This window comes from Chaetodon auriga, chromosome 16, assembly GCF_051107435.1.
Source record: "Chaetodon auriga isolate fChaAug3 chromosome 16, fChaAug3.hap1, whole genome shotgun sequence".
Taxonomy (NCBI): domain Eukaryota; kingdom Metazoa; phylum Chordata; class Actinopteri; order Chaetodontiformes; family Chaetodontidae; genus Chaetodon; species Chaetodon auriga.
The window spans coordinates 3,143,551-3,161,601 of NC_135089.1; the positions used below are offsets into that span (position 1 = coordinate 3,143,551).

At 45.2% G+C, this 18,051-nt stretch overlaps 3 protein-coding genes across 10 annotated transcripts in view; 1 reads left to right on the forward strand and 2 right to left on the reverse strand.

Annotated features, from left to right (window-relative positions):
- On the reverse strand, positions 1-16,955 carry hsd17b14 (hydroxysteroid (17-beta) dehydrogenase 14). 5 transcript variants are annotated; one of them, XM_076752510.1, is made up of 10 exons: positions 16,838-16,955; positions 4,308-4,424; positions 3,176-3,214; positions 2,903-3,000; positions 2,741-2,807; positions 2,557-2,648; positions 2,342-2,446; positions 2,156-2,223; positions 1,138-1,234; positions 1-294 (listed from the first exon to the last, which is right to left on the reverse strand). In XM_076752510.1, exons 2-10 carry the CDS (start codon positions 4,390-4,392, stop codon positions 148-150), a joined length of 798 nt encoding a protein of 265 aa, XP_076608625.1. In that variant the 5' UTR covers positions 4,393-4,424; positions 16,838-16,955; the 3' UTR covers positions 1-147. The 5 variants fall into 5 exon arrangements, with proteins under 5 accessions (XP_076608625.1, XP_076608627.1, XP_076608629.1 ...); XM_076752512.1 differs by lacking the exon at positions 16,838-16,955 and adding an exon at positions 5,745-6,286; XM_076752514.1 differs by lacking the exon at positions 3,176-3,214.
- On the forward strand, positions 5,819-10,156 carry kcna7 (potassium voltage-gated channel, shaker-related subfamily, member 7). The gene is made up of 2 exons (XM_076752507.1): positions 5,819-6,520; positions 9,218-10,156. Exons 1-2 carry the CDS (start codon positions 5,819-5,821, stop codon positions 10,154-10,156), a joined length of 1,641 nt encoding a protein of 546 aa, XP_076608622.1.
- Positions 14,420-18,051, reverse strand: part of slc1a9 (solute carrier family 1 member 9) — a 19,906-nt gene continuing 16,274 nt past the window's right edge. For all 4 annotated transcript variants that reach the window (XM_076752502.1, XM_076752505.1, XM_076752504.1 and 1 more), the window contains 3 exons: positions 16,838-16,972; positions 16,268-16,700; positions 14,420-15,870 (listed from right to left, as the gene is read on the reverse strand). In XM_076752502.1, the coding sequence (XP_076608617.1) occupies positions 15,688-15,870; positions 16,268-16,700; positions 16,838-16,972 (751 nt within the window). In that variant the 3' untranslated portion in view covers positions 14,420-15,687. The remainder of the gene's footprint in view (positions 15,871-16,267; positions 16,701-16,837; positions 16,973-18,051) is intronic.

Sequence of the window (18,051 nt, forward strand, 5' to 3'; positions counted from 1 at the left end):
GCTCAACTAAATGAATAAAACCTTTATTTAACTGTATTTATAAGCATGTAGTGTTCATCTCCACCGAGTACAGTTAACATTCGTATAATCTCCATCAAACAAATGAATCTGTTAAACCAGCAGAGGACACCGTGGAGACCAGGTCAGTCAGGGCGGGATCTGGCTCTTAACGCCATAATTGAGTTCAGCTCCGCCGCTCAACAGCAGATCTATCCCAGTGCAGAAAGTGGCGTCTGCAGCGAGATATAAGGCAGCCAGTCCACACTCAGCCTCAGAGCCCATCCGTCCCAGCAGCTGCACGAGAGGAAAAACCCGTCATTTCTCATTCTTGGTCCGATTCCAGCATCACATTTTTGTGGCTGTGCTGTGTAACTCCCTTGTGTTTTTGTGTGTGTTTTATACTCTTGCAGCTGTTCTCACGGTAAAAGGCATCTCTGGATCATTCACTATTTGCCAAGTGAAACAAGGATTTCAAAATTTTGCTCTTAAAAGTTTTTTGTTTTTTTTTTTACACCAGAATCAATGCAAAAAAAAAAAAAAAAAAAGATTCACTGGTGATAACTGCAAAAATATGTGCAAAAAATAAGATCCAACACTAACAAATTAGTAGAAATCGGAAAAGATCTGATCTTGTGATAAGATCCAACATCAATATGAAATCTTTCATTATTCAACAGAGAGAAAATTTTCTCTGCCAGGTGACACGATGACATGATGAGGTCATTTTATTGCATTGCATTATTGTTGTTGAATAATGAAGAGCAGGCTGAAACTCTCCAGGACCACAGTCTGACTCTTTGTTCCGTCGCCCTGTTATCTTCTCCTGCCTTCTCTGACTGAGCTGAAAAGAGAGCTTGAATTTGCATTTTAAAGCAGCCTTTGGCAGAAACCCTTTGTCTGTTTAGATGCAGGATTGAGGGAGTTAACATTTACAACCCAATGGACAGGCCGCAGTGCATGACAGTTTGGATGATTAACACGACAATGTGGCAGGAACTGCAGGCGACCTCATAGTGATTTACAGCGAAACAGAGTCTTAAGTCTCAAAGAAGGCCCAAGGCTTCATTAAGATCACTTCCACTCTGAACATGTTCCTCATCTTTGCAGCCCTGTGTTGGTCCCACTGTGAAAACTTGCCTGATAATCTTCTCCCATCTTAATGGCTGCAGCGGCGTCTGGTGTCTGTGCTGCTAATTCCTCCCACAGAGGTGTCAGCACATTACCTGGAGAGATGCTGCAACACATGGCAGACAGTGTTATCAGACCACAAAAGGTACTGTTAGACTTGTCGGCGACAGTGATAACGCTGAGTCATTTGTACAAATACGTCAAACATTTGTGTGACTGCACAGCCTCTTATTGCTGCTTGTGTTTCTGTTTCATATCGTTTTAAAAGTCTTTTTTCAACAAAGTCACACAAAGTTAACAAGTTCTGCCTTTACTGTCAGACTTTGTTTTTATCTTGTGCCATTTTTAACATGAATAAGCAACAGTGGAATGTAACTGAGTGGATTTACTGCGGTGCTGCACTTGAGCACAGTTATGAGGTACTTGAACGCTTCTATTTCATGTTACACTCCACATTCAGAGGTCACTCCACTGCATTTATCGAACTGAAACAGTCACTTTTTATAATCCTCAAATTAAAACATATGACCAGCTTTCACAGTACAAAGCATAATTACAAGTTAAACCAGCCGTTCCCATCTTTTCTGTCTAGTCGAGTCGTCAAAGTGACTTTTCTAAATTCTAAACTTCCCACATTTCATTGAAATAACTGTAAAAAAAATACAGTATTAAAAGTTAGCTCCAGCAGTAAAATGCTGATTACACGCTGACGCGTCACTATTAGCAATATAATAATGTCACATAGAATCATCACAGGGGACATTTTACATAAGTATATATACTTTTGATACTGTTAGTACATTTTGTTGTCTTTGTACTACGGCTTAAACAGGACTCTGACTGCATGACTTCTACTCATTACAACGCCTAAAGTAATTAACACTAATTACAGGCCTGTTCCATCATGGAATCACGTTTGAATTTTTTGTCCCAGCTAAGAGTTAATCTGAATAAAGCGACTATTTACACGTTTAAAAAGCAAGTAATGAGAGAAACCAGCCTGAGCACAGAAACCAGTTTGGCTCACCAGTTCACTCGCACGCCGTAACGACTCTCGTCCACAGCCATGGCTTTTGTCATGGAAGTGATCGCCCCCTTGTGGACAAAAGATCACATCACAGAAGTGTTTTTCTCTCTCCTGCTGAGCTCTCTGATGAATAATACTGAATCAATAATGAGACGTGGACGCGCGTCTGCTGAAGGATGAGCGCACCTTGGTGGCGACATACGGGGCAGCATCTTTCTGACCGATGGAGCCCACCAGGCTGGAAACATTGATGATGTTTCCCTGTCGCTGTCGCAGGTACGGCAACACATACTGAGGAGAGAGTGAGACCTCCTGTCACTTCAAAGGTTTTTTTGTTGCCTTTTTAAGAAGTTTTACAGATGAACACACACACACACACACACACACGGTGGAAACATTACTTTAGAAGCCAAGAAGTAGCTGATGAGGTTCAGATTCAGCAGGTCCCTGAACTCATCAGCTGTGGTGTCGTCGGTGGGTTTATGAGGAGGGTCTGAGGGGGGAGAAAACAGAAAAAACAAACGTATCACTGCAAGCATCCTCATCATCACACCCACTGAAGGGACAGGGAAGTGTGAGACTCACGCCAGCCTGCGTTGTTGACCAGGCAGTCAATGTGTCCGTAATGCTGCACTGTGACAGCAACCAGCCTCTGAGGGGGGGGGGGGGGGGGGGGGGCAGTCACAAGAAGCAGGTCAGGGAAATCAGTTACCAACAGACCAATAACAGTCAAAGCTGCTCTTTTACCTTGATGTCGTCCTCTTTGGAGACGTCACACGTGACAAATTTACACGAGCCTGGTCCTGCTTTGTTCAGCTCTGCCTCTAGAGCCTCACCTTCTGCACCTGTAATACAGGTAGGCTCATGGTGAAACGTGTATATGATGATTTCTATTCACATTCATCCGATGCACGGGCTGTGGTTTCCCAACAGGCGATAATGCAGCAATGAGGAGACACATTTTCTCCGTTAATGCAGAATTTAACGAAGAAAAAGCTGAATAAAAACAAAAGTACTGACCTGCTTTTGCACAAAACACCACTTTGGCACCATTCTCCACTAAAAAACATGCAAAATGTTCAGTGCGCCACTTCCTGCTCTGATCACAAACAAATCACGCGCAGAAAACAAATAACCAATAACGATAATTACCTTACCAAACACTCTGACAACCCCCCTGCCAATCCCTTTGGATCCCCCGGTGACAATCACAACTTTGTTGTGGTAGCGGAGGGACATTTTGGTTCTGATGCTGATAAAACTTGTCGTAAAACGACGCAAAGCTGCGCTGCGGTCAAACACACGCTTTGACTCTGCGCTGCAGGAGACGATCAATATGATCAATAACCACCTTTGCTCTGATTGTCACTGCACGTCTGCGTCTCCTTCAGTTCATCCGCTGACTCAGACCGACAGCGTGTGTAAAGGCAGGTTGTGTGTGAGGTTCAAAGTTCCACAAAATCATGGGGTTTGCTCTGCTGCCTTCAGGCGCTACGGAGAGAATTGGAAATCACAGGGTTCACTCAAGAACTGTCAATAAAATGGAACATCTGGAAACGTCGGCGCCAAATTCTGAATTTAATATTCATATGAATTTAATATGCTGATATGCATATTAGCATGCTAACATGCTAACTAGGACAGGGAACAGAAATTATATTTGCATTGTCATTCTCAGAGCACGGCTGAGTATAACGATTGAGTTTTTATGTAATTAACATGTTAATTGGTCTTTAATTCTATTTATTTGATTAAATTAATAATTTGCTAAACTAGCATATTAACTAGCATAATAATATGCTAAATTAACAAATGTTAGCACTTGCTAATTAGCATCAAACACAAAGTACAACCGAAGCTGATGGGAATGTGATTAGTTTTGGAGATATTTTGGTCATAAACCAAACTCCTGGACAAAATGATACATTTTAACCAGATGATGAAGCTACATGATCAGAGGATCGTGCACATTTGAATCGTGTTGGAGATGAAGCTTATACCAGATTTTGTGCCAATGCATTCAGCTGATGTGAGTTACTGCACAGGATAAATGAAAAGTTTGACCTGCTGGTGGCACAAAAGGAAAAGTCCGGCGAACAGCAAAGCCATTATGATTCATCCTTTGCAAAAGTCAGAAAGGGAATTTACTCACAGCATTTGAAGGCATCATTGGTCAAGCTTCTGCCATAAAGTCCTGTTATGGGAACTGTAGTTTTACTCCACACGAAGTGCCACATGGAGGTGTTCCAGCGTTGACTTCACGGTCTGTCTAAAATAACCACAGACAGCCAGATTTATATTTCATATAAAATGAGGTCAAGTTTAATTTGCCCTGTTTTAAATTTGTGAACAATTTTGGACAAGCCACAGTCAAATAGGCACAACTTAAGATAGATGGTGACAGCAAAGGTATGAAAGCATTTAGAGGCGACATGGAGACAGAAACCAAGTGAAAATACTGACCACATGTTTGTGGTCTCACCCCCACGTGTGAATTACGATCATCAACACCACAACTTTTTGCAGATTTCCCTTTTTTTTTAACATAACAGTTTTGGCCTCTGCTATGCGAAAGTTCAGATGCACCCATGTGTGCAAACATGTACAGTGTGTTTAAGAAAGAGTGAGGGGTTACGAGGTTGACATTTTTGGGCTAGAGGGGTTGCTGGGGGGCAGACGAAGGGTTGAAGAGGCAGCGGTGCTCTTGGAGGAGGAGAGGGTCAAAGATTGAATTTCTGCCTGACAGCATTCCCCAGGGGGAGGGGGGGAGGGGGGGTACCGAGCGTGAGAGGAAGCAAGTGAAGACAGTGAGTGACCTACCAACAAGCTTAACTATCTTAACTTCACCCGCGCTGCAGCAGATTAACACCGCAACAGCTCCCGAAGGAGCCACGCTGCTCCCTCTGACGCCTCCCCTCCCCTCACAAACGTGACACAAGAAGGTGGGCTGACATGGAGGAGGAGGGGTCGTCTGGACATCATGATGTGGGAATAGTTACACAAACTGTCTCAGAAGGAGGGAAGGGTCAGGCCAGCATCACCCTGCGGTGGAGGTACAGTGGGAGCGTCATGGTCACTCCATGGAGGTGTGATTAGGTTGAATCTGGAAGGCAGACGGGTGAGACGAGGAGGCCAGTTTGTTTCCTACTGGGTGAACTGGACATGGTGATGAGCATGAAGCTGACTGCATGTGTGGAGCTTTTTGCATGGAGGGTCAGCATGATGTGATTTACAGTAAACGTAACAGAATGTGGTGGAGAAAGTGAAAAAATGGGAAGTTTTGACACAAGTTCTGCTTTGTTTTTAATGGGATGGTCAACATTTTCATTACTTTTAATGTAGCACACTTTTATTCACTGTAACTATCACAAAACTCATGCTAATGTCTACACAATGCATTGTATTGTAATCTAAATGACAAAACAAACCAATTATTCTGATGTCCAGGAAATTGCTCCACTGGATTTGCAAAGGCAGCAGAGGTGAGATTCTGATTTTAACATTTTATTGATCAGCTATCAAAAATACAGCTGCAGAGCAGTTAAAAAAAAGGAATAAATATTGTGTTTCCCTGTTGTTGTGCACTAACCTTGGCATGTTTTCTCCAGAGTGAAGAGACAAAGAAAAGTGAGACAAGAAAGACAAAAAATCCAAGTTTAAGAGATGGATAATCAAGACAAGGGAGGAGGTACAAGAGAAGAAGGAGGAGGGCAGAGGAAAGAAAAGCAGAGAGCTGAGAAGGTCGGCGATGAAGATAAGCAGACCAAAGACAAACACAACAAGCTGGAGAAGGAGAGCGGCGAGAAGGAGCCGAGTGGAGAGGCCAAGAAGGAGAACCGTCGCTGTCAGTGGAAGAGTGGATGGGCTCTGACCGAACGTCTGGCCATCAACGTATCAGGGATGCGCTATGAGACCCAGCTCCGAACCCTCGCACAGTTCCCCGACTCCCTGCTGGGTGACCCCCGCCGTCGTTTCCGCTACTTTGACCCCACGCGCAATGAACTCTTCCTGGACAGGAGCCGCGTCTGCTTCGACGCCATCCTGTACTTCTACCAGTCAGGCGGGAGGCTGAGGAGGCCCGCCAATGTCCCTCTGGACATGTTCCTGGAGGAGCTGCACTTCTACGAGCTCGGAGAGGAGATCATCGACCGCTACAAAGAGGATGAGGGCTTCGCCAAGGAGGAGGAGAGGCCCTTACCCACCAACGACTTGCAGCGTCGCCTCTGGATGCTGTTTGAGTATCCGGAGTCGTCCGGTGGAGCTCGGATCATCGCCATCATCAGCGTCATGGTCATTGTGATCTCCATTCTCATCTTCTGCCTGGAGACTCTGCCTGAGTTCAGGAATGAGAAGGAACAGAGGGAGGTGAGGGTGGCTTGCATGGCGCTGACACATACCAGAGCCATTTACATATGAGCGATAGGGAGGAATGGGCAGGAAGCTGACAGGGTGCAGAGAGAACAGAGGTTAACACTGCATGAAGTGATGAGGTGAACAGGTGCTGACAGGTGTCACCTTGCCAAACATAAACGCCTGAAAATGTCTTTATCTCCTCTCTCAACGCTGATGGGGTTTAAGTTAAGAATAAGGCTCGGCGGAAAGGGAAGCAAAGGCAGCAAACAGAGAAGAGAAAGGGCGAGGTCCTGAGATTATTTTGGACTTGTCGTTAAATCTGATCTACACAGATTTAGGGGAGGGAATGAAGGAAATGTGGAGGGCAGTTAAACTGCTGGTGGACAAGCAAGAGCAAGGAAAGAATGGGCAGACGGAGCAGGTTGGATGGAGGTTTACCGTGAGAGGAGGCACACGATGTGGAGACGATATGCCCTGTCGGCCACTCAGGGACAACTGCCAGAGCCAACAAGTACATTAAGGAATGGATATTTCAAAAGTACTGAGAAGAGAGAGAGCGAGAGTGGAAGAAGCTAGAGCGAGAGAAACAAGTGTGAAGGGAAGGAAAGGAGATGAGCTTGTCTCACGTTACCCCTTGGAGATCTAAAGGGCTATATATAGAGGAAGGACATCCCTAACAGCATATCAACACATAAACGGATATCTGTATTAATAAACGCTGTGACTCATAAGCTACAAACTGAAAACAGCATGGAATTAGACTTGCAGATCAACTTTTCTGATGAGCGGCGCAAAATGAAATTAGCCTCGCACACACTCGGGTCTCTTGGAGACGAGACGGACTGCGGAGGTTCAGGCAGCAAACAGGCAGTCGAGCTCGCGGGATTTATGTTTCCCGTCACCACCACGCCGCTCCGTTACTCCCATACATAGATAGATACGCTCATGTGATCGGAGCATTTGGCACTTTTGAACACTACGCAAACAAACTCAAATTTACATGTACACATGTCCCCACACAATCACTCACCTCCCTGATGGTGGTGAAAATCTAACCAACAAAACAGTTTTTGTCAGGGTCTGATGCATGCATGTTGTTATCTCTGTACGACAAGTCATGTGTTTTTTAAATGGCTGAAGCATCATGAATCCGTGCACAGATTTTGACATAAAAAGCACAAATGCTGCAGTGCTAGCAGCTCTACGAGGCACTTTGGTGCTCTGCGCTAAATGCTAACTTCCTCATGCTAATATTTTACGAATAGAACGTTTGCTATCTTCATCATCGTAATGCTAACGTCAGCATGCTAACATGCTGACTATGCAATGCTAATGTTGAGCAGGTAGAATGTTTACCATGTTCATCATCTTAGTGTAGCGTGTTAGCATGCTAACATTTACTACTTAGCACTGAAGACAAAGTACAACTGAGGCTGATGGGAAAGTGATTAGTTTTCCGATATTGTCATCATAAACCAAAGCGCTGGACAAAATTTAAGATTTTAACTAGATGAAGGTACTAAAGAGTGTTGTTCATTCCTTCTGAGTGGGACATGAATGTACCAAATTTATGCCAAACCATTCAGGAGAAGATGATTTTTTTTAGGGAATATTTTACACACACACACACACACACACACACACACACAAAAAAAAAACCCTTAAATGTCAACCTCAATGGAAAAGTAATTAGGATTCAAAATTTCATAGCAGTCCATCTAATAGTTCGTGAGATATTTCAGTCTGTACCCGAGAGGTGGACTGATAAACAAACAGTCTGCCACTGAAATCACTAGCTGTACTGCTAGCATGGCTAAACTCAAGACAGCACGTGTAACTCTGAACTCAGTCAACAGTTTTCATTAGAAACATATAATATTTCAGGTGGAGCTCTCAAAACCACAACAAAGAAAAAGCAAATTATCTTAATGGCTGAAAATATTCATAAATGGAAAAAAATGCTTCTTCTGATCTTTGCTGTGAATCCACCATTTAAAACACACGAGCCAACAGGTTGGTTGGTTTAAACATAAAAACGTATAAATACTTAGTGTTGGGGACAATATGTGCTGTCAGGCCACCAGAAGCTGAGGAGTAATTCTATCTAACTTGTTAAAAGACACTAAAGCCCAGCCATTTCAAACCTGCACCTACTTCCCAGAAAAAAACAAGCGGCGAGCTAAACGAAGTGTCAAATGCCTCGTCTGTGCCGGTGTCTGAGGTGTAACGCAACCCACAGTCACATGAACTTAATATTTTTTTGTGTGGGTTTAAATATAGAGAAACTGATTTATATGAAAGTCCGTGTGGAAAAATAAAGCCGGCGGAGTGAAAATGGAGAGGAGAGAAATGTTAGCACAGTATCACAGATCTCACGGCCTCGACTGAATCCTCATAGCAGATGTCATAGTTCAAATGTGCTGAGGACAAACATTCATAATAATTGCTTCTTCTCGTTTATCCTCCGGCCATCTCCTGTTTACTCTTACCTTGTTTTCTCTATGGTTACCCTCCTGTAAACATCGGCGCCGTGGAGCTATTTATGATAGCCCCACCTTTCCCCTTTATTCTCAGATTTCTCTCTTCAGCTCATGCTGGAAACAGATGATAGAGCACAAGTGGTGTCTGATCAGATAGCAGCTCATATGCTTTGATTTCTGCATCTTTGAGTGGAGCTGTGACCACTTTTTCTCACCCTCTGTTGTGCAGCAATTCACCACCGTACCTCACCCCACCATCCCGAACGAAACCATCGTAATCCCGCCTGGCTTCACGCCCTTTCAGGACCCCTTCTTCATTGTAGAGACGATCTGCATCTTCTGGTTCTCCTTTGAGCTCATCGTGCGCTTCACCTGCGCTCCGAGCAAGATGCACTTCTTCAAAGACGTCATGAACACCATCGACTTCTTCGCCATCATTCCCTATTTCGTCACACTGGGCACGGAGCTGGCGAAGGACAAAGGCGCACAGCCATCCGTGTCCCTGGCCCTCATCCGGGTCATCAGGCTGGTGAGGGTCTTCAGGATCTTCAAGCTGTCTCGTCACTCCAAGGGCCTCCAGATCCTGGGCCAGACGCTGAAGGCCAGCCTCAGAGAGCTCGCCCTGCTCATCTTCTTCCTCTTCATCGGGGTCATACTCTTTTCCAGTGCCGCCTACTTTGCCGAGGTGGACAGTCCTAACACGGCGTTCACCAGCATCCCTGAGTCGTTCTGGTGGGCTGTGGTGTCCATGACGACGGTCGGCTACGGGGACATGTACCCAGAGACGGTCGGGGGAAAGCTGGTGGGCTCCATGTGCGCCATCGCCGGTGTGCTCACCATCTCTCTGCCAGTGCCCGTCATCGTGTCCAATTTCAGCTACTTCTACCACCGCGAGATGGAGTGTGAGGACACCACCCAGTACCAACATGTCTCCACGTCAGTCTGGGAAAAGGACGGAGAGGACGATGAAGAGGAGGAAGATGAGGAAGGAGCGGACGAGGTGCCCGAATACATGGGAGATTATGCGCCCCTGTATGGGCAGAACAGCACGGGTATCTGCCCTCCGCTCAATGGGACCCTCCTGGCAGGGCTTTGTGCCGGACAGGCGGCTGGTGATCAGAGAGGGATAAACTTCTACCTCAAAGAACCTCTGGTCACTCAGGTTTGAGAGCCAGCAGGACGGACTGAGGGAGTTCAGTCAAAACTCGAGCACTGACTCACATCACGAAAAGGAAAGTTCCAAACTGGAAAGACGCTCTGAAACTGGAAGGCGTGGTGGTGATACAGCAGAAAATGCACACAAAGGTCTTGAACTGGAATAAGCTCTGATTTGTACCTCTCAGGTGATGATGGTTTTTACATTTGAGGCTTCTGCATGATTTTATTTGACTCACTACAATAAGCATTTGTCTTTCCACAAGAGATCAATAAAAACTAATCTTTGATAAACCCTGCAGGTCGTCCAACAAAATGTACTGCTGTATTAACGACATTTCCAGATTCCTCAAAGAATCATCTATCCAGTTCAAATAAAAATATTCTATCAGCAGCACAATAAAGTTAGTTTGAACTACTTTCCCACACTGGAACTCAAACAAATATGGCTGCCAGTGGACGTACTATGATATCTTGTTTGTTTTGAGCCAAAAAATAAGATTAATATAGACAAGTTGACCTGTTTACATTTCATCCTTGAACGCATCAATCAGGGAAATATTGAAAACTTAAGACCAAAAATCAAAGTTTCAAATCTCTTTAAAGTTGATTTTCATGTAAATGAAGTGAAGTCAACGGCCGCCTGGAAGGAAGAACATAAATTATTTGGAGAATGAAAATGAAATTTCATGGTAAAAAATGTTTGTTTACCTAATATTTATTTGGGGAAATTTCCTGGAAGTTACTATTTAAATTGATATTTGAGGATTGCCAGCGTCCACACACACTGGCAATTAACTGGCATTTAGTTGCTGCAGCATCAGCAGCGTATAATCACCTAATCATCACTGCAAAAATCTCAAATGTAAGAAGGAAAATCAGTCGAGAGGCACAAACTGGGGCCACGCTGACACCAAAGCTCAACCTGAACGGATGGGAGACAGATATTCCAGAGACATCCAGCGTCTGTTTCATCCCTGGAACGAGTGTTTGCTGACGTCACTGCTGCTGTAACGTGACAGTGACTGACGCGCTGCATGCAGCGAAGGATAAATGTATGCGAGCGTTGCAGGTGTTGATTCCCTGCACTTGTCAGAGTTATGGCAGACATGCGGTGCTGCGATCTTGTGCTGACGTGGACAACAAAGCCATCGCTCGTCAGCTGGTGCAGACGGAGCTCACGCAGAGGCTCCAAAGCTGGTTTGCATGTGCTGCAGTTACGTGGTGTAACAGAGACAGCCTGGGGAGGTGTATGGAGAAAGCTGATAGCAGGTCAGAGACGGTGCAGCTCAGGGCCGGCTGACATGTTTGTCCCAGTGGTGAGGCCAAAGTGCAGACCCTTCTGACTGAAGCAGCACTGTACCCTGATGGCCTGAGGCGTCAGCGGACAGTGGAGCTAAACTTTTAGATCAATGAGAGCAACTCCGCCTCAGTTAACTTGATGTCTTACACAGAGTGGGTGTTTTACTTCTGAATGGGGGATGAAGCTGAAGCGAGCGCAGCATGAGCACTCATTCAGGCACAGCCGTAGCAACATTCACAGTCATCAGCTCATTCATCAGCTGTTCAGATACCAGATTCATGCATGTGTGCAGCACAGCCTTCATAGCACTGCTGACAGCTCTAGTTACTTCCATACACTTGTGCCATCTGCAGCTCCTCCACCACCTCGCTTTTATGTGTGCAAGTTTTCCTGATTTCACTCAAAATGAAAGTTCACGTATGTGTTTATTGGGGGGGTTCACTGATTTATGCTTTCTGTTCACGAAGACATCTTTTAATATTTCTAACAGGCTCCTGCAGATGAAGCTGCACATCAGCGACCGCTGTATGGCAGTATTAATACTACAGCAGAATATTTGCATCAGCGTGATGAAGTATCTACACTAAGACGTGTTCTCAAAGGAAACCCTTTGATATTCTGCGACATGATAAATGATCCTGTCTATATCATTTAACCCACTCGTCCCAAATGGTCTTCACTGTCCCAAAATACACAGATTCCAGCAGAACTCAACACCTTTGAGGAGCTCAGTAGCTTGTTGTGTCTATTGATTGGAGGGAATTGGGAATAATGATCAGCAGCAGAGTTTTTTAGGCAGATTTTCATACTTTTTTTTTTGTCTGTTCTTGTCACCATTTGAATCCATTACATCTGACATGAATTCAAGCTGAATGCAGCCATTCAGAAGCCTTTTTCAAGCCTAAAGGTTCATGGGATGTGGTGCGTATGTCCTCAGGACAGATGTGGCTGCGTATATGTTTATGTACGTCTCTCTTTATTTAATAAATGTTGTATTTAATCACTCATGGATTTCCGAATTCCTTCCACGCGGCTCGCTGTGCGCTGACTCAGGGGGGATGTGAGGACGCTCGCTCAGATCTGAACGCATGCGGCGTCATTGGACACTGCGGTTTCTGTCAGTGCCGTGGTCAGAAAAGGCCTGAAGACGTCAGGAGTCAGCTCGGCCTGTGCGCTGAACTGCTGCTCTGCTGCTCTCTGCTTCATGTGATGAGTGATCCTGCCTCTAGATGTCAGACTGTGTACTAAAACAACACCGCTGCACAAACCAGGACATGTGTCTCACTGCTGCTGCCGGTGGATTTGATTTACAATGACATGACATAAAAGACTTCAGAGTCACTGAATGCATCATTTCTGCTCTTGAAACGATTATTCGTACCATCTGGATCCAGATTACTGACGTTATTTATTTCCATTCCTGTTATCCAAACAAAGAAATACACGTTACCAAGTGCTCTGAATTAACTGAATTATTACACTTATTATATCAAGCTGGTAGCACTTTAAGTTGTCATGCGGTTGCCTCAAGCCAATATTACACTCTTTAAACAACATTATTTAAGTCTCAGTGTTATTTATTTCGCTGTGTTTTGTCACATATTTAACTTATTTCAGAGGTAACGTCATGTGATCGGTGGCTGTCTTTGACACGCTGTGCTCAGTCGTCAATCAATTCAAATTTAACTTTCACTCTAAAGCTTGTATAAATGATGAACATGATCAATTTAGAGCTGAAACCATTTGTCTTTTGATTGATTTTTTTAATCAGGAGAAGATTCATTGTTAACTGTTTCGATCATCATTTAAGTTTGTTTTCACTGAAGCAGAAAAGTCAAATATTTGACGCGTCCAGCTGCTCCAGTCTGAGGTTCTGCAGGTTTTGACTCTTCAAATTGTTAATTTTTGGTTATAATCTATTGATCATGGACATTTTTCATTAGTTTCAGATATCTAATCAAACAACCAACTAATAGAGGTTAATCAACAAAGTGTGATCAGTTAGAGGCTTGAAACTGAACTTAATCTGGGTTTACCTTCATCTTCAGAAATAGTGATTTCAGATATATTTCAGTTGACAAAACCTCAATTTTAAAAATATATTTAACCTGATTTACAGCAAAATTTGCTCATTTGGATTAAAAATGAAACCGATAAATCAAATTAAGACGTGTTTAGTTTGAGTCAGTGAGTCCTCAGAGAGACTCGAAAACTTTCACTGTCAGCAGGCAAAGACTCGAGCTGAAGTAAGAACACACACACACACACACACACACACACACACACACACACACACACACACACACACACACACACACACACACACACACACTCCTCTCTGCAGTGATTAAATTCCTGACCCCCCCGCCCCCCCGATGGTGTGATATCCTCACGTCATGTGTCGGACTCTCATGCTACAGGACAGATTAGTGTTTGCTTGCAGCCTGAACGTCATCTCAATCATCACAAATCTGACTTTCACACATTTTCCGACGAACCTCGACGCTGATTTTTCAGACTTGACCTGCAGCATTCGACCTCTTCCCTTCACCTAACTCGACTCTCCCCTCTGACGTGCAGGGACCCGATGCTACGTCAGTCCCCCTTGCAATTACCCACAGTGCCCTTATGCTGTCTGGGAAGAATGAAAAGGATTGACGTCTTTGTGGCCATCTGCCGCCCTCCCATTCCTCTCCCATCCCTCACTCTCTCCTGCCCGTCTCTAACTCTTCTTTGAGAGGATTAAGTGTGTTGGTATCTCTGTGTGTCTTTGTCTCATCAGTCCGTGAGCGCAGCCTCGTGTGTGATGCGTGCACTTTGTCCGCGTGTCTGTTGCAACTTTTCCATCCAGTAATATCTTTGTCTGCAGGATTTTTCCTGAGTCTTTAGTCACCAAACACTGACGCGTGTCCCCTTTCCACTGCAAATCCCTTCACAGATTGTACAAGTTACTTAAGAGGAAACACAAAAGAATTGCAGTTATTTTAAATAAATCTCTAAGATTTTATTCCATACAGTATACACACGACCTGGATCTGTGAATCTGAGTTAAGACTGAAGGATGCAGGGAGGCAGTTGATGAAATTATATTTAAAATGAAAGGCAGTTCAGGGGAGAAGAGACTGACGAAGCTATTTTACAGAAATCAAGAACTCAAATGATAAGTGAGAGTAAAAGTGAAAGAACTAGAGAATTTAAACATACAACAAAATCAAAACAGCATCTTGCCACCAGACGACAACAAGAAAATACAAAACATGGATAATATAGACAATATTAACATCAAGAGCGACCGCTGAGGGGGAGGATGAGGTGGTGTGCAAGAAGAGCACCGAGGATGAAAAATGAGACGAAGAAGGTGGAGAATTATAAAAATAACGTCTGCTGCTTGTGTGTTTCTGTCATTTACACGAAGCCGCTGGAGTTCTTCAGCTCATTTAAAGGACTAGTTCGACATTTTGGGACAATACACTCATTCAAGAGTTAAATGAGACCATCTTGGCAGCCGGTTAGCTTAGCTTAGCATAGAGCTTTGAAACAGGAGGAAACAGCTAGCATTAAAACGACAAGCTGTGGTTTTATGGACATTTATGTGCTAAGATATATTACGCTAACTAATGAGCTTTAGTGTTATGTATTTGGAGAAATATCAACTCTTCATCTAACTCCGGACGAGAGCGAATAACTGTATTAAAATGTGAAACTGGTCCTTTAAATGTCATATTTTTTACTTCCTGTCAGGAAAACAACAGCAGAAGAGAAAGAGTTGAGGTAAAAGATCGACTGAAAACTCTCGGTTGTGCGTTAAAAGGCCGGTAAAACGGCGGCCTCACACCGACACGCTCCTCTTATCGAGAGCACACTCGCACTTTCTCTCCTATCAGGCAAACGTCGGGACGCTCAGACACACGGGAGCGTTTGAAGTCATGAAATGACGAATGAAGACAGTGATGGACTTATAAAAAGGAGGTGACAGGAGCAAACTGGGGAAACAACTTTCCATTTAATCTCACTTCTGCAGGGAAACGAAGAGCAAACGTCTCAGGCCTGATTTGAAGGGCCTTTCTAAGGGATGTTACAGGGTGTTGCCAACGCAACATTTTAATATCTATGCCTAATGAGCTCAGAGTGAGCTCGTTCATCACTCATCCCACAGTTCTATCGGAGCAGCCAGCTCAAAATACATCTGGGGAGTAGAAACCAGCCGGAAATCCACAGTGAGCCTGGGTGGTAAAATCCAGTCACGGCAGGTCGGCCGGCGGGATGGCGTGCCTCCGATCGTAAGCGGTGTCGTCGCTCTCCTCGCCGTCGCTGACTTCCCCCAGGACCCTCTCTCTCTCCTCCTCCTCCTCTGTCTCGCTCTCTCGCCTCAGCCTCTCCCGCTCCCTGTCTCTCTCCCTGTAGGAGCGAGGCAGCGAGGGAATCTGAGAGGGCAGAGAGACGCAGTGAGAGCTCGCAGACCGCGTGGCTCACGCTAAAAAAATCTGGATTACACACATGTGCACGAGCTAAACGCTGCAGGAACACACGAAGGTTTGGAAACATCTGTGATTTGATCATTTTCCCTCAGAACAGAGACTTAAATCATCCAGGTGATTGGCTCTGGTGCTCTATGCTAACTTAGCACACCTTTCCACTCTCTTATCATCATGCTCATATTCAGATTCTTTGCTTCATTTCGTCCTCCTGGATAGTTTAAAGGCTAAGATCTGACCTGCATGGAGTAAAGCACTGAGTGTGGATGATTCAGGTGTTCCCTGTATGTTCTCATGACTTCACTGTTCAGCTTTAGAACCAGAGGAAGCAGCAGTGGGTACGTACCTGGTTATCATGGCTGGGCAGGGCGCAGTAGCCCGCCTCCGTCCTGCGGAGGAGGCGTGGGGAATGAGTACGGAAAGGCCGGGGGGAATGGGAGCAGACGGAGCGCGGAGAGGGGGAGCGGATGGAGTGTGGAGACGGAGATCGGATAGAACGGGACGGCGAGTGAGTGATGGAGTGGGACTGGGAGACGACGTGGCCGTGGTGGTTTTGTTTGGGCGGGCGAGGGGAGCGAGGGGGCAGCTCGGGTGGTTTGAAAGGATCGACCAGGTCCATCTCCGTGAGGATCGGGGGCGGAGGGATGAAATCGAGCTCCTCCTCCGGCGGGAGCATTTCCGCCGCGTCGAGTTCGGCAAGTTCCGCCTTCGACAAGTGGTCCACGATGCCGGCGCCGAATGAGTCGCCCACCACATTGATGGAGGTACGCATTCTGTCACTGGGTGCACAAACAGTATCAGCGTCAGCGAGCGAAACAGCCACCAGGAGCTGAATGACACCAAAACCTCTAGAACCAAGAAGAGGAGCGTCAGAGCACCAACCACACACCCTCCACCTATCAGACACCTGACTCACAGCAGCCAGTCGACAGCGATGAGCAGGCTGATGTCCTGAGTAGGCAGGCCCACCGCCGTCAGGATCAGGAGCATGGTAACCAGTCCAGCACTGGGAATACTGGCAGCTCCAACACTGGCCAGGGTGGCGGTCATACTGGGGGGGAGAAGACAACACAGCCGTTTTCAGAAAGGAAGAGAAAACTGATGGAGGCCTGACGCACTAACTGACACTGACAAGGAGCTTCTTTACACGTTTTTTACATGCACTTGAACACACCACAACAAATGCAAAAGGCAGACGTGCATCTGTTCTGTGTCTGCATGAGAGGCTGAAATGTGTCAGCGGTGTGTATTTTAATCCATGTACGAAAACTCAAAGACCAAAAGACAAACCAGACGTATCCAAACACTTTCACACCACCGTAAATCTCTTTAACACATCTTGTTACATATCTGGAATAAAAAGCGAGAAAAGCCTTGATAAAAAGTTGCAGCTGGCATCGTAAAATCGTGCTTTGCGCCGTTCAGATGAAAGAGAAACCGCGGTGACTGGCAGAAATCGCTGATTCACTGAGAGAACGGCCTCTCAGCGAATGCCCTCTCTGCTGATTCAACAGTCTTAGTCACTCGAATGTCTGCCAATAAACCCGATTAATCCAGTGAACTCGGTGCGTCAGAGCCCTGAAAGCGACCGGACACCACTTCACTTTGTACAACAGGGCGTCTGTGATAACTTCAGACTTGATTTATGTGTTGTGCTCTTCAGTGACGCTGCGGCCTCTGACGTGCACATATCTGGGCTGACAGCGGTCGGCAGTGGCCTCCTCCAACAGGTAAAAGCAGCTGATGTAAAAGAGGAAGTCTTTCAGCCTCAGTCTGACATCGTTAGTTTGGATGTGAAACTAACTTTGTGTATCACAGACTTCAGCTGATTACATAACAGGCCAGCAAATGTGCTTTGGATGGTTTCCAGACTCCAAACGGGACTAAATTTAAATTCTGTATGATTATTTTCTAAATGACAGTGTTGCTGCACCACAGGAATGACCTGCAGCATGAAGCAGGATTCGCCTGTAGGATTAAAGGTTTAGCACAGATCTAATAAAGGTTACTATATTTCATCTTTCTCCGTTACAAAGACACATGCAGACGATGCAGAATTAACATCCAGTGCCATTTCTGAAAGCCTGTTTAGAGCACAGATTGGTGGAATACACAGATGTGGTGTAATTT

Bases quoted from the DNA above. Each gene is read 5' to 3' on its own strand.
- hsd17b14 (XM_076752510.1), bottom strand. From the start codon at position 4,392: ATGTGGCACTTCGTGTGGAGTAAAACTACAGTTCCCATAACAGGACTT. The intron at 3,001-3,175 runs GTCAGTACTTTT...CCTGTATTACAG, and splicing joins GGTGTTTTGTGCAAAAGCAG to GTGCAGAAGGTGAGGCTCTA. The intron at 2,649-2,740 runs GTGAGTCTCACA...CTCCCCCCTCAG, and splicing joins GGTCAACAACGCAGGCTGGC to ACCCTCCTCATAAACCCACC.
- kcna7 (XM_076752507.1), top strand. From the start codon at position 5,819: ATGGATAATCAAGACAAGGGAGGAGGTACAAGAGAAGAAGGAGGAGGG. The intron at 6,521-9,217 runs GTGAGGGTGGCT...TCTGTTGTGCAG, and splicing joins ATGAGAAGGAACAGAGGGAG to CAATTCACCACCGTACCTCA.